Source organism: Danio rerio, chromosome 15, assembly GCF_052040795.2.
Source record: "Danio rerio strain M-AB ecotype USA chromosome 15, GRCz13ab, whole genome shotgun sequence".
Lineage (NCBI taxonomy): Eukaryota > Metazoa > Chordata > Actinopteri > Cypriniformes > Danionidae > Danio > Danio rerio.
Window position 1 is genome coordinate 28218170 of NC_141035.1, and position 16525 is coordinate 28234694.

General features: G+C 35.3%; 1 protein-coding gene across 2 annotated transcripts; it reads left to right on the forward strand.

Moving 5' to 3' along the window:
- Positions 1-192: 192 nt before the first annotated feature.
- On the forward strand, positions 193-14597 carry npat (nuclear protein, ataxia-telangiectasia locus). Of its 2 annotated transcripts, none has more exons than XM_087284224.1 (17): positions 193-376; positions 668-786; positions 1161-1221; positions 1517-1595; positions 1696-1736; positions 2711-2926; positions 3010-3085; positions 3327-3450; positions 3549-3640; positions 3730-3811; positions 3899-3995; positions 4103-4213; positions 5253-6548; positions 8487-8596; positions 8690-8780; positions 9627-10846; positions 14254-14597. In XM_087284224.1, exons 1-17 carry the CDS (start codon positions 340-342, stop codon positions 14332-14334), a joined length of 3933 nt encoding a protein of 1310 aa, XP_087140350.1. In that variant the 5' UTR covers positions 193-339; the 3' UTR covers positions 14335-14597. The 2 variants fall into 2 exon arrangements, with proteins under 2 accessions (XP_087140350.1, XP_087140351.1); XM_087284225.1 differs by having other exon boundaries at positions 5376-6548.
- The last annotated feature ends 1928 nt before the right edge of the window (positions 14598-16525 follow it).

A 16525-nucleotide genomic window follows, 5' to 3' on the forward strand; every position in this document is an offset into this window, starting at 1 on the left:
AAAATAAAAAAAAAATAAATAATTGAATTGAAAGGATTAATTCTAGTAGGTAATAGCAAGTATCGTATACGAAGACTTTTTAAAAATCCTATTATTATAATTTAGCTACTTCCGCTCAGCTGAACGTTAGGGGAAAACTACAATTCCCGTAGTTTTCTCCTGTATATTACACAAACAATATCCGGGTCAGATGAGGCGAATTTCCGCGCCTTTTCGTAGTCGTGATGGATGAAAGAGCAAAACAACCTTCTGTATTTCACTTACAATCTCTCATTATGGACTAAATTGCGTTTCCACTTCACATGCAGGCGATCTCGTGACTTTGGATAACATCGAAATATGTTGCTACCGTCGGACGTCGCCAGACTTGTGTTAGGTAACGTTAAATTAGACTCTTGTTGTGTCCCTTTCTGCAAGAAGCTAGCGAGCTAATACTTTGTGTCTGATTTACAGTATATTTCTGTGGATTGTCTCCTCATTTGTGTGTTGTAAATAATTTGAACATTACGAAGTAGACGAATCTGTGATAAAAGAAAATGTGTCTTTATAAGCTCTGTAATTTGTGATGTCAAACTGCTCAGATTATCGTTAACTGAAATGGCTAATCTAATGTAGTCTGTTGTACGTAACGAGTAACGATATAATTGTCATTCTCTTTTAACTATAGGCTACCTGCAACAAGAAGGTCTGAATGCCACAAGTCGAGCCTTTATTTATGAAAGCCCAAACCTGAAGGAATATGCCGAGCACAGTTCAGAGGACGGCATCATTCCTGCTTGTGTATTTGTATGTGTCAAGTCCATCACTGATATTGCAAACTTGAAGGGATAGTTCACCCCATAAATGAAAATGTACTCAATATCGATTCACCCTTGAGTGGTTCAAACTGTAACAAAAAGTTTCTTTTTGCTGTTGAACATAAAATAAGATATTATGAACTATTGAAAGTACTAAATTGCAAGTGGTTACAGGTTTTCAGCTTTTATTTTCATAATATCTTCTTTTTGTCTCTAACAAAAGAAAAAGAAACTAATAAAGGTTTAAAACGTGTAAAGAGATATTGACAGACATTTCATTTTTTCGTAAATAATCCCTTTAACATCATTCTAGTGCAACAAAGAGGAATGTTTACTTCACCTAATATTTTTTTTGTTTTTCAGTCTCTTTTTGGAAAAAACCTGATCACGATTTTAAATGAGTATGTTGCTGTTAAAACAAAGGGTGAGTGATTTTGTTTTATGTGTAATTTAAGTATTTGACAGGTGAATAAACTAAATTGGCCATAGTCTAAGTGTGGTCAAGTGAGAGTGTATGGGTGCTTCCCAGTACTGCATTGCACCTGGAAGGGCATCCGCTTTGTAAAACATATGTTGAATAAGTTGGCGGCTCATTCCGCTGTGGTAACGCCTGATAAATAAAGGGACTAAGCCAAAGGAAAATGAATGAAGCAATGAAACTCTTTTGGAATAATGTGTTTGTGTTATAACATACTCGTATGATTATTTGTTTTCTGCAGAAACATGTCAAGAAAATCAAATCCCAGCTGTGATGACGTCATTATGGAAGAAGCTCGACTTCACGCTCAGCCAGATCAAGTAAATGCATATTTGTTTACACTGTTATTCTGGCTGTTTTTATTTTTTGAAGCACAGGATTGAATGAGGACTCTTTATTAAAGCGTGTTTCTTTGTCCAGGTCTCTGCAGAATTCTCCTGCTGTGCAACTGAATCAGCGAAGTGAGTTTTGTTCTTTGCATTAGACACATTTTTGTTAAGACAATTATATTTAATAAATGCAGTGTGTAGATATTGCGTGATATAAAAAATGTTAAAACATTTAGGGTCAGTATTTTTCAAATGGAACGGAATAATTTTTGTTATTGTTATACATCAATACAATGTCATTATGATTAATATACAGATCAAATAACATTTTATTTACCATTGCAATTTTAAAGTAAAATAAACATTTAATTCTAACATTTTAGTTTATTTAATGATGACAGTGGAATATGCTAAATATTACCAAATGTTTTGTAGATAATTTCATGAGTGAAAATTTTAAAAAGGTAAATTTCAATCTTATTAGTTTTACTTTTTTCAATTTAATTGATCCTTAATGGACAAATATTTGTTTAAATAAATCTCAGAATGCAATTTTTGTGTGCATCTGTGTTTAAATTATATATATATATATATATATATATGTGTGTGTGTGTGTGTGTGTGTGTGTGTGTGTGTGTGTGTGTGTGTGTGTGTGTGTGTGTGTGTGTGTGTGTGTGTGTGTGTGTGTGTGTGTGTGTGTGTGTGTGTGTGTGTGTGTGTGCTATTAAGGCTATATAATACTGTTATTATATAGTATTATAGTAATTCATTCTTATGATAAATTTATATGGTTTTTAAATTGGAGTTTATATGTACTTTTTTTTTTCATTTTAACATCTGTTAGTGTTTTACAGACTTTTTCAATCAGTTGTTTACTTTGGTAATTACAAAAATATCTAAATGTGTTTTGTAGTAAAGTAGTTTTCATTAAATTTTGGACAACTAGCTGAGCTCCGAAATTATCATGTTCATTTAGTTCATGTCAATAAACTTGTAAACTTGTTTATTGTATTTCAATTAATAATACTTTTATTTAAAAATGTTGTATTTCAAGTTTTATTCATAATTCATATTAAAACTGGTGATTTTTTTTTTCTGTTCTTAAGTGCGTACTAGGAATAGCATTCAAAACATGAGACGTCAACAGAGACCCTTGCTGGTAGCGGAGTCTCCTATCTCCGGGCACCAGCCAGTGACTCCATCAGGCCAGTGTGTTGTGGCCAGCACTGTGTCCACCCCTCAGAGCATGCTGGGACATTCAACACCAGTGTCTTACACTTCCCTGCCAACCAGACCCTCCACCCTCTGCCTTAGTCAGCCAGGCAAGTCTTGAAAAACACAATTAATTCACATAGAGATTTGCAAAATACTCTTTTTTTGATCTTGCTATCTTAAATCTTTAAAGGAGAGTCAACGTTGCATATACTCGTTCCTGATAACAGGCTAAATCCAGGACCTTTGTCCCCGGCCCGCAGAAAATGGTAAGGCGAAAGTGATTTTGACATCAGCAACTTGTTAGTTGTCTAATCTCCAGATCAATCTTTAACTACACTTATATGTGCATCAATTTCTTCCATTAATCAGAGGAAGCACTTAATCGCATGTCTACATGACACAAGAAAACTCTCTTTTTATATGCAGTTTTTGTTATTCTGAATATTCCCAAAGATGTTTGGTTATTTTAACTTTTGAAAGTGTTTGTAAGAAGTACATTTTTTGCAGCGACTCGCCGAGGCGGAGAGGTGGTGGTCAGTTGGGTGCCATTGGTACCAGCAAGGCCACTGTAGTGTCCAGCAGTCTCATTGTGGAAAATCAAAATGAAGAAACCGTGACAGAGAACCTATCTGTGAGTCAGACTGGTTCATTCCTGTATGATTTAAATGCTTTCATTGGGTTTCTGTATACTCCTGTGTAACTGAAGATTGTTTTTTTTTTTTTTGACAGCAAATAGTTATAGAAAATGCCAGAGAAAAAATACTCAACGACAGATCCTTACAAGAAAAACTGGCAGAAAACATCAACAAAATATTGGGGAGGTAAAGTCAAATTAATAGACAAGAAACTACTTTAAATATATTTACAGACTCTTGAGTTCACTAAACATGTTGTAATATTACTTTAACAGTGACAACAGTCCTCAGACATCAAAAGCTGCCTGCAGTACGGTGGAACAAGAGCAGTCCATTGATGAAATCCTAGGCCTCCAGGTCTGAGAATGCTCATCTTTTTTGTTTCTTTTTTATTTGATAGAATGCAATTTAAACAGCCATATCAAAACTGCAAAATTGTTTCAGGGGGAAATTCATATGACAGATGATGCCATTCAAGACATACTGGCACAGACGGAGTCAGACCCTGCATTTCAGGCGCTCTTTGACCTCTTTGACTGTGGTAGGTTTGAGCAATTAATTGACCATAACAACAAATGCATTACAAGCTAATACTTTCTCTTTTTTGATAAAAAGTTCATGGTTGATAAGCTTTCATCTCTTTTAAAGGGAAAAGTAAAACTGCTGAAGGCGGTGAACAGGCTGATGGGAGTTTCAGCACTAGTACCAGTGCACAAGAGAGTGACGAGGCTGGCCATGTAGACAGTGCCTCTGAAAACGGTAAGAAGGGTCTCCTTTACATCATTTATGTAAGATAATTTATTCCTTGTTTATTAAACAGACAATTTATTAAAAATTTTATTTCAAATTTCACATGAACCACATTAAATAACAGGGTGTCTGCAGTGTCTTAAAGTCTTAAATTGCTAAAACTAAAATTTGGGCCTTAAAAAGTCTTAAATTTACCATAACGTTGTGTTGTAGGTCTTGAAATCATTTTAAACAGGTCCTAATTTTCCTGTCCATGAAAAGCTACTCTTTCTGGCCAAAACCATCCAATCACCAGCAACCCATCTCAATAGAACTTTTAACAACTAGTTACATTTTAACTCTATTTACCAATTTAGTTTAATTATTTTTCTTACAATATCATTTGTTAAATGTTCTTCATTTATTTATGGTCAGGACTCTGACCTGGACAGTTTTGCATACATTTAGCTTTTTTTGTTGTTGTTTATTTATTATGATATTATGTAAAAAAAAAAGTGCATCTATAAAGCCAGTGTTTGCTTGTTTTGACACAATATGCGTGTTGTTTAGCACGTTAAGACATTTGTAAAACATGTTGTTTAAACATTTAACAATGTTTAGCCCCATATACGTCTGGAATATATTTAATAGTCTTATAATGGTTTTAAAAAGGTCTTTAAAAGTTACAAATTTGACTATGAAACCTGCAGAAACCCTGATTAAAGAAATTAAAGTCAAATTGGTGTAAAATATTGTGTATTGTTTTTTTTATCGTTGATGAGAAATTTAATTCGATTATATAATTGTGTAATTTGTAAGTACTCCTTAGAAATTTCAGTATGGGATTTTAGGTTTTTTTCAACTTGTTACAAATAATAATCAAAACAACATAATACTGTTAAAAAATATTGTTCAAACAATAAATTGATATTATTTTTTTTTACTTTAAGATGAAAAGTCACCTCTTTTTTTCATGCTGCAATTGTTTCTCGGAAGTCATACCTACACTACTTTAGCAATAATGTACTTTATTGTAAATAAAACTGTTTATAAATTGATTTTATGCAAGCCACTGGACAGGAGGATTCCACATCTGGGGGAGAAAGCAGTGCACAAAACATACGCAACCAGAATACATCTGAATCAAATGGCAAAAAGAATTTCCCTGGCCTTCACAAGTCTTCCTCTACAGCTCCACAGGCACATCACCTAACCAAACAAACTGGACGAGGATCCACAAACTCCAAAAGAGGGCTGATCAGGGCTAGAGTTTCACCTGGCAATAAACAATCCAGAGTTGCCACTTCAACTTCTTTATTATTGAACGATAAAGCAGACTCGCGTTCACCTGATAAAACCGTAACAAGCTCTTCTTTCACAGAAGATGGAATTGGCATGGAAATAGACGAGCCGGAAAATGAAAACTCTGACAGTGTAAATATTCAAAATCAACAGGTAGTTCTTCACGAGAGCTCACTCATCCCCAAAACACTCAATAATGTGAGCAGTCAAGTCTCTGTGTCAAATAAGAGTCCTCAAACCACGTCCACTACAGAAACCTCTGATAACACATCAGTAAATGAGCCTGGCAGAGTAACAGGACAGAATGTAGAGATGGAAACCCCTTCATCTATTCAAAGTGAACCTGCATCCACACTTTACCAGCCCCAACCTGACAGAGACACTTCCATCAAAATCACTTCTCCACCTTCCTCAAATAAAACACCTGTAACTCCCTCATACACATCCAACACTATGAAGAATAATCTGCCTTTAGCAAATGCGTCACCTTCCACATCCACCACCTCAGCTTCTGGTGCACAGGTCAAAGAGCCTGACCCAAATAAAATTGTATCTCTGAAAATCATAATCAGTGATGAGGAACGTGAAGTCCCTGCTGATGCGGCACTAAACCAGGCTGTTTCCAGCATCACCAGTGACCATATCCCCACCATATTCTTATCTTCTCCTGCAAAATCGCCTGCCAAGACTTTGCCTACGACCTCTTTGGTCATAACACAAGACGAAACTGCTCAGGCTGTGAGCTGTTTACAGGGGGCAGAGGGTGTCGGATCGTTCGCAACACCTACAAGGAGCTTGCAGAGTAATGCTCCACTCACACGTCTTGCAGGACAAGAAACCGGTTTAATTCAGCTGCTGCAAGCTAACCCCACCTTTGGGCCTTCAAGTGGCTATTATGTTGTAACTGATCCGGCTGGAACCGAACAGCGGTCTAATGTTGTGCTGCTTCCAAGTAATGTGCCTCAAGGGACTGTGTCGTCACTGCCGCATATGGTTGCGACGCCGCCCCGCCAGAGGACTGTGGTGTCTATGGGGCCAAATGTCTCTCAGACCTATTCGCCAGGTGAGTGAAGTGTTAAAGGGATAGTTCACCAAAAAATAAAAATTGACTAATATTAAATGAGTTTATTTCCCAATCCCTATATTATTTTTTTTATTTTTCTGACAGGGTATTCGAATGAAAGATGTGAAAGTATGTTGTGAAACTACTATACAGGAGTTATTATTATGGATTATACATAGTGAAATTTAGATTCATCAGTTTGTATTTTTAATATTTAAAAAAAAAAAGCATGACTTTCAAATACGAATGTTGTTCAATACTATGGTGGGCCATTATTGGCGTTAACAAGAGACTTTTATCGCACAAAAATAAAAATCACCGTTGATCTATTCTCAAAGTTGGTTTGGAAGCTGGGTCTATTCTGCACAAGCTATGATGACTTTCACCTTGATATTTTAGCACAGATGTAAACCTGACCGGTGAGGCATCTGACGAAAAAGAGCCCTTCTGAATCAAATCAGCAGGATGCCTGACTTTAACTGCTGTTCATCAGTTTCACTTTCACTCATAAAAATTTCATTCATGCATTTTGGAAACGGGAGATGAGCCCCTGGTCTAATGCGCCACCTGGCTAGAGAAACACGTTCTCAAAGACTTAATATTTGGCTAGCACACACTGAATGCCTTCGACAAAAATCAAATGAGGCATTTTAATCTAGATTAATCTAGATTAATTCCGAGAATAATCTAGATTAAAAAAATTACTCTATGCCCACCTATAATTAAAACATATCCTTGTTTGTTGTAAAAATTCTTAATAATAATACCAAAAAATACTCCTTTGTGTATCTCCTGACTCGTGCCTGCAGCCATGTTGCCATTGTAGCTGCTGTATTCTGAGAAATTTTTGTATGCCTTGCTTTCTAGTGTGGTTCTAAAGGCTGATTTATACTTCTGCGTCAAGTGCACTTGTATGCTTTGGCGTAACCTTCATGCGTTCGCATAGCCCTTGCTGTGGCTGATGCGCATCTCTCAATAAAATGTAACTACACATCACAAGCTGTGTGATTGGTTGACTTGTTAGCTGTGATGAGTGTGGGCGGTGCTGAGAGCCACGAGCCTGTTAGAGTGAGTGTTTACAAGTGTCTGGTCTTATGAAGGAGCTCCAGATAGACTCTTGTTTTGTGTTTACCTTATGATTACAATTGTTTCATGCCCGCCGGTTCCTGCCTCAGTCAGAATGAGTGAGTTTAACTATTTGTACATTAAGGTAGCATTCAGAAAAAACAGAACACCCGCAAAGAAACTTGACACAGAAGAACATAACCTCACTGCCTGCTAGCATTTCGGAAGTGTTATTGCAGAGCAACACAAACGGCATGCAGAAGTATAAATGCACAACTACGCACAACATAGGCGCCGTGGGTCATGCCAATCACCCAAAGCAGAAGTATAAATCAGCCTGGAGTCCTTCAAGCTAAAGAGAATTGAGACACCCCTACCCCCTCACAAAAACGTGCAAAATGAAGGGGAAGGGCTAAGGGGTAGAATTGGGATTGGGCCTAAGTCTTACCTGATTTCAAGAAGGGTCATCAGTAGAATTAAAGGGATAGTTCACTCAAAAATGAAAAGCTACTCACTATTTACTCTCCCTCAAGTGGTACCAAACCCTCATGAATTTACCTTTTTCTGTTGAAAAGAAGATATTTTGAAAAATGTTAGAAATCTGTATTGTACACTGATATAAAAGGCAAAACAAATACCATAGAAGTCAATGGTTACAGGTTTCCAGCATTTCTTTAAATAATTACTTTGTGTTCAGCAGAAGAAAGAAAGGTTTAGAATAAGTGAGGGGTGAGTAAATGATGACAGAATAGTTTTGGGTGAGCTATTTCTTTAACTTGATTATGTTCACTTTTCTGTCAGTTGTATGTTTATGTTGAGATACATTCTTTTTCTCTTCCTGCATGTTTGAAATTCCAACTTTTTTATTTTTAGGCTCCACTATTATTATATCGTCACCTGTTCAGCCTATGTTACAAAATGTGGTGCTTCCAGTGTCTGTTATGGGGCAGAATACTGGAAAACTCACAGTCCTTCCAAATCAGGTCAGTATCTTTGTAGTTTTTTTTTTTTTTTTTTTAAATAATGCTAATTTCAGTGTCTTAGTATTGTTTATAATCTTTACTCTTTAAATACAGATGTTGACTTTGCCACGTTCAACCACTGTGAGGCAACCTACGAAAGTAATTTCGCAACATAAACTGGCACCCAAGGAAAACACTGACAATGGTAAGACAGACTTAGTTTTCAGATTTTTTTTTTTTATATCTTTTTTTTCTAAATTAAAACTGTTGCAACACACACATACATGTTGACAAGGGACTTTTCAAAAGACTATTATGACATGTTTAACAGGCATCAGCATTTTAAATTCTTAAAAGTTTTTAATATATTATTTTTTTAAATGTATGAACATTTATGTTTTTATGTATGTATTATATCATCTTTGCATTAAATCATGAATTACTGCTTGTGCGCGGTGTTTGAAATGCAGCGTTCATGAGGCGGGACAGTAAATGTGACGTTCTTCTGTTTTCTGGCTGCCATTGTCAGTCCTACACACACTTTTTTGTTTCTTTTTTTTTCTTACTTTTTTATCATCATTTTACCAACACCATCATAGTTTTTTTTTCAGCAAATAGGATTGTAATTTTTTTTTTACTGCACTCTACATTTACCCAACCATGATCACTTCTGCTACTGAGAAACCTAGAAATCTGAAAAGGGTCTATACATGTCTTAGTATTATTCATTGTATTAGCTTTAAAATCAACTACCACATGGTGAGGCCTTGGTGCGATTGGTCTTGTGGGTAATGTGGTACAATAATGTCAAAAGCAGATCCTCCAGTTCCATTACATTGTGTGGTATTAGATTGGGTACATGTCAGGTTAATTGGGAGGCCAAGACATTAACATGATTCCAACATTATGTTTCTCAAACCACTGCTTGACAATTGCATTTTATTAATGCAAATCTTTTTTTTTCACTTTCTCCCATGTCTGATTTGAAATTAACTAGTTATTTAATAACAGTTTTTTAAAAAGAGCTTACTATTTGTTTACTTCTTTTCAGCCAAAACTGGCACACCAGGCTCTGTTCAAGTTTCCAAAGTGCTTTCCCAGACTTCTGAACAAGAAAAGGGTGTAAATGGGTCAAGCCCCAGCCACCGGCGGATACTTTGCTTTGACGTCACGCCTGAAAACAATGCAACTGGACCAAATTCCTCACAGACAAGCATGCTCACGTCCTCTGCTGTTACATCCTCCTCGACTCAAAAAGAAATCACACCCACTAAAGCCAAACAGCCTTCAGCTTCTGACACATCCAAGCGAAGAATAGAAACAACTAGACTTCCAGAAGTAAATACCAACACGGGGGCAAAAGACTCCACAAAAGTCACCATCTTTCATCAACAAAAGGAAGCTCTGAAAAGTAGTGTGACTGATAAAGAACCTAATATAATCGAAAGTACCAAGCCTTCACACAAAGAGTCTGTTGTTATATCAGAATCATCACAAAAATCACAAAGCAAAGATGCAGGGCCTTTAACATCATCTGTCCCGGGGCCAAAACAGAAACCATCAGACAACTCGAAAGAATCATCAGGTGAAAAGACTCTCTCAAACCCACCAGAAATGTCCTCAGAGAAAACATCCTTACAAGATTCTCCAGGCATCACTGCTAATAAAGAAAATGAGCTGGAGAGCAGTCAAACACTAACACGTCCCACTGACAATCTTGTACCTTCTCCAGCAAAATTTGCAACACCGTTATTAAATTCTTCCAGTAAAACTTTATGCAAAACGAGCCCTCTGACCAAACAGGCTGTTGAGATGCTGCAGGACATACAAGGTCAGACACCTGTGGCAACTCCTCCGAAAAAACAAGCAATCGGATGTCCAGATCTCCCTCTTCCAAGAACACCCGGACCTGGTCGTGCACTAGAGGATCTGACAGATGGATTGAGAACGCCGTCCCGCCAGAGGCTGAGGCGAGAGGGTGAATGCACACCTAGGCATCTCCCGCTGCCCGCCACACCTGACATCCCCTCCTGCAGTCCTGCCAGTGAGACGGGCAGCGAGAACAGCATCAACATGGCCGCTCATACCCTCATGATCCTGTCTCGGGCCGCCAGAACAGGAGGCCCTCTGAAAGATAGCCTACGGCAGGAAGAGGCTGGTGCGGGGAAATCGGCCATCTCGAAAGGGAAGAAGCGAAAGATTGAAGCCAGCCCTACCGCTAAGAAAGAGCTACAGCTTTCCAGATCCTCCAGCGGTAAAAAGAAATCTAAGGTGAGTTGAGGATTCAGCTAATCAGGGAAAAATGAGCTGCGTACAGTGTTACCAACTATTTCCATTGAAGAGTAGCTAAAGCCTGCCGAAAAGTAGCTAAATGTTGCCAGATTAAGGTCACGCTCTAATTTGCAAGCGTAACAAGCGTAAGCCATGTATTATATTATATTAAAACAATGCATCCAGATGCACAATAAATAGGTTCTTATTAACATATTACTTTGCGTGATGATGTCATTGCGTAATCACAACTCATCAACTCACCTACGTCTTTATGTAGTATACAAAATAATAATGTTTTTTTAAATTGACTGGCCATCTTAGCAAAAACATCATTTGAAATATGTGCATTTAGATTTGTATAAAAAATTGTTGACTTTGTAAAAGTAATACACTTTTTGATAAGATTTTATATTTGTAAATATAACACTGATAATAAACAGTTACATTCTCATAAACAATCACAGCTTGTGTACTTACTCTTTTTAACTTGTGAAATTAACACATTTGTGAAAGTGACAACAATTATTGCACTATTGGAATTTATTGCTACCTAAATTACCAACAATTATATTTATTAACAAATTTCAGTAAATTAACAGTTCTGAAAAACGACCTGAGCTAGCATATTACTCTACTGAGTGAAGCCTGCAGCTACTGCTTTTTTGAGTCACCTTTTAAAAATTGCTAAAAGTAGAAAAATGAATGTTAAAACTGGTATATTTGTTGCTAGGTAAACAAAATTGCTAAGTTAGCAACACTGGCTGAGAAAAATCCAATTTAAGCCTGGTAAATTGCTCATTTATACCATATTTGGACAAAATCACTTAAAGTTTTATTAAGTTTTATTTAATTGATTTGTTTTTATTAAATCCTTTTAAGTAAATGAATATATAATAAAATTATACAAATATGCAATTAAATTTTTACATGTAATATAGTATATCATAGATTTATACACTAGATATTACATACAAACCCTGAGCATGCGTCAGTAGCGCTGCTACATTTAAGCCTAGTTTAAGACTAACTTTAGCACTAGTTAAGACGAGAGCTATGTGAAGATGCTGGACTTTTAGCACTGTATGAATGTAGTAACGAGCAAAAAAAGAAAACAAAGCATAAAGGCAATACATTTCATGAGTAAGATTTCGTTTTTTTACGTTTTTGTATGTTATGACCTTTTGTGCTTAATTACCGTTATTGATGATAATACAGTCTCTTACTGCACTGATGATAAGGCAAAGTAGCATCAACTCTACTCGAACTAAATTCTAGGCTTATGCTAGTTTCGTTGAATAAAATCTACAAACAATGTAAATAAAATATGACAACAATAAGCTGCGTTGCTAGAAACTTGTGTTATTGTTGGCTAGGATAACGAGTTGTTCATAATAGAGATTCATTCACAAACAAATCGCTCCCTCCGTTAGAATGAGAAGTGAAAGCAGGAGTGGAGGTGTGTTTCAGGACATGAATTAGATAAAATTTACAAGGGAGGGAGTATAATATATTTCCATGCACACAATTACCTGCTCTTTGTCGGCAATGCCCGTGTGGTCACTGATCCATCCACTTGGAAAAGTGATGTAAAATTATAATCTTTGTAATTTAAAAAAATATTTGCATACTGATCACTGGAAACACTCCGATCATAGATGTATGTGTATATGTTTATGTATCTATGGCTCCAGATGGCCAGTGTTCCACTACACCTTGGTCCCACATTCATTTCAAAGGAGCGCTAGCCTGTACAAAAATGGCAGCTCTATCGACGCATTCCTTCCAATAGACACCAATAGTGAAGGTGGCATCTAATGTAAATATCTATGATGGGATATACATTTGAAGTCAGTATTATTAGCCCCCTTTGATTTTATTTTTTATCCTTTTTTAAATGTTTTCCAAATGATGTTTAACAGAGCAAGAAAAATTTCACAGTATGTCTAATAATATTTTTTCTTCTGGAGAAAGTCTTATTTGTTTTAATTCGGCTAGTATAAAATCAGTTTTGAATTTTTTCAAAACCATTTAAGGACAAATTTACTAGCCCCTTTAAGCTATATTTTTTTCGATAGTCTACAGAACAAACCATCGTTATACAATAACTTGCCTAATTACCCTAACCTGCCCAGCTAGCCTAATTAAACGAGTTAAGCCTTTAAATGTGGCGCAGTAGGTAGGGCATCTGCTGCGTAAAAAATGCTGGATAAGTTGGCGGTTCATTCTGCTGGTGACCCCAGATTAATAAAGAGACAAAGCGGAAAAGAAAACGAATGGAGCCTTTAAATGTCACTTAAAGCTGTATAGAAGTGTCTTGAAAAATATCTAGTCAAATATTATTTACTGTCATCATGGCAAAGATAAAATAAATCAGTCATTAGAAATGAGTTATTAAAACTATTATGTTTAGAAATGTGTTGAAAAAAATCTCTCTGTTAAACTGAAATTTAGAAAAAATAAACATTGGGATTAATAATTCAGGTGGGCTAATAATTCTGACTTCAACTGTAAGTAGTTTTTTTAGTATTTATTAGAAAAGTATTTATGATCTGCAATATTTACTTTTCAAAAATAAAAAAGTATTTTATATTTATTTCACAATGCTTGTGTACTTATGTAATTATGTCTTTCTGATAGTATGTAAGAGTTAGTAGAGATAGTTCACCCAAAAAATGAAAAGACAATAGTGAATGCTCACTATTTACTAAACCTAAAGATGTCCCAAACCTTTGAGTTTTTTTAGTTTGTTAAACAAAAATTAAGATCTGTTGAAGAATGCTAGAAACCTGTACCCATTTACTTCCATAGTAGGAAAAACAGATTCTTTAGAAGTTGATTGTTACCGTTTTTAACATTTTAAAAAAGCTTCTATTGTGTTATCTACTCGTTTTTACGTTATTTTCTATGGAATATATATTCGTGTGTTTTTATTTATGCTATTTATATATAAACTGAATAAGCTGTTTATTTTTTTCTTATTTTACTTTTGGAAACGTGTTTAATGTGGATATAAATTCACACAGAAACTTGTTACATATAACATGTATCAAACTAATTATATATTATGTGATATATGAGCAGATTTATTTGGTATTTTACATTCTAAAAGTATTGATTTAGTAGTTTCTTGCATTGTATATGCATACAAAACTAAAGCTACTTTCTGAGCATTTACGTTATGTGTGGCTGAATGTTATTGCCATCTATAAAAACACATACCTATATGTATTTATATTTTTATGCACCTATACATTTAGTTAGTATGCAGTTTGTGTAGACGTTGATATCCAGTAGAGAGGATCTGACTCACTCAGAGGTCTGACTCACTTTTTTTTTTCTATTTTTGTACCTCGGCATCCATCATTCTTTATGTTCACTTTGACTGAATTCTCTGAATTTTTCAGAAACAAAAGAAGCTTCTGGACTCCTTCCCTGATGACCTGGATGTGGACAAATTCCTGTCCTCCCTGCATTATGATGAGTGAAGAAGCTGAGGACGAGCTGCACTGCGAAGTTCACCACCATTTTAGGGACAAGACAAGCCATGTGTGCTATGAGAGCCACAAAAACAATTATTCTGAAGAGCTGCTTACTGTTTTACATCCAGAATGTGAGATATTGTACATAGACATTGTATTAGACTAGCAATTAAATTCATACTTTAAAGATATTTAAATACAGCCCCAGGCTGATTCAGCACTCTTGAAAATGGAAATAATTTAAAAATAAAACGGTATTTTTAACTACATTTGTGAAGGAGTGTCCGTTCTGTGTCTCCATTGCAAAATCTATTGAAGGGTTAGTTCACCTAAAAACAAATATTATTTACCCACCCTCACGTCTTTCTGATCCCGAGATTTTTGTTCATCTTCAGAGCACAAATGAAGATATTTAAAGAGTTCTCTGGTTCTCCATAGACAGCAATGGTCCATAATCATAGTTTAACTAAAATCATACAGAAAACTAAAAAAAAGGAAAAATGACTTGATGTTTGAAAGATGAGATTTTTCTGTATTCTCTTCCGCTTCATATTGGGCAATATGATGCTTGCATGTCATGCTGCTGATTCTAATGGCAATACTTTGAAAATGCATACACCTTGACCTGGTGCAGGAGAGAAGATAAAGGTAAACAAAGTATTTTTATTTACTTATTTATTTATATTTTTTGCTGCTGCACAATGGTGTATTAGGAGATTTGTATGATCACAGCTAAACCACTGAGGTGAACTGGAATGTTTTGAGGGTCTTTCAGAAATGGTGCCTTTTCTGGTACAGTGGTTCCTTTTCTCATGCCCATTGCTGTCTATGGAGGATGAGAGACCTTTAAGATTTCATCTAAAATATCTTGTGTTCTGAAAATAAACGAAGGGTCTCAGGTGACTGAAATGACATGCAGGTGAGTAATTAGTAACAGAATTGATTTTATTTGGTTGAACTAACCCTTCAATTTGTTACTTGCATTTGCTTTGCTTAAAGGGATCGTTCAGCCAAAAATCACGATTAGCTTAACATCAGGCCATCTTATATCTAGGTGACTTTTAATATATTTTGTAATATACAATGTAATATATTTTTTAATATACATTTCAGTACATTCTCTTATGGTATACAGTTGAAGTCAGAATTATTAGCCATCTTTTTAATTTTTTTCTTTTTTAAATGTTTCCCAAATTATGTTTAACCAGAGCAAGGAAATTTTCCCAGTATGTCTGATAATATTTTTTATTCTGGAAAAATTTTATTTGTTTCATCTCGGCTAGAATAAAAGCAGTTTTAGATTAAAAAAAACAAACATTTTAAGGACAATATTATTAGCCCCTGTAAGCTATTCCCCCCCTCCCCGATAGTCTACAGAACAAACCATCATTATACAATAACTTGCCTAATTACCCTAACCTGCCTAGTTACCCTAACTTAGTTAAGCCTTTAAATGTCACTTTTAGCTGTATAGAAGTGTCTTGAAAATATATAGTCAAATAATTTTTACTGTCATGGCAAAGATAAAATAAATCAGTTATTAGAAAGGGTTAATAAAACTATTATGTTTAGAAATGTGTTGAAAAAATTTCTCTGTTAAACAAAGTAGGGAAAATAAACGGCTAATAATTTAGGGAGGCTAATAATTCTGACTTCAACTGTATATATAAAAACATATAGGCAGAACAAAATTAATACCTAATTATTACCAAAATTATTGCTTCTTTAAATGGTCCTGGGTATTCAAGACTGGCTGAAGATCAAGCTTTCACGTTGTCACACGATAAAGTACATTAAAGGGACATTTATTAAAAGTAATAATCTTAAATTTAATGTTAAGTTTCTTATTTTTGTTGTACTTGTTTGTGCTTTTGTTTTGTTTTTTAATTCTCACAATGCTGATAATAATGCTCATTAACTTGTCTTTCACCAATCACCAAAGGCCACATTATTTGATTAAAAAACTTTTAAAGAAAAGAAGTCCCATCTATACATTTTTGGGTGATCTAAACCTTTAACTGGACATTTCCATCAGCTTCACCATGTGAACATTTTCAACATGATTTCCTTTGTACAGCCTCTAGGTGGTATTCTTTATTTACAGTATAGAGAGGGAAGGTAAACGCTGTTTTCTGTCCATCAGATGGTTATTATTTTTATGGCTTATTTTAATAAATCACTATTTGATTTAATATTT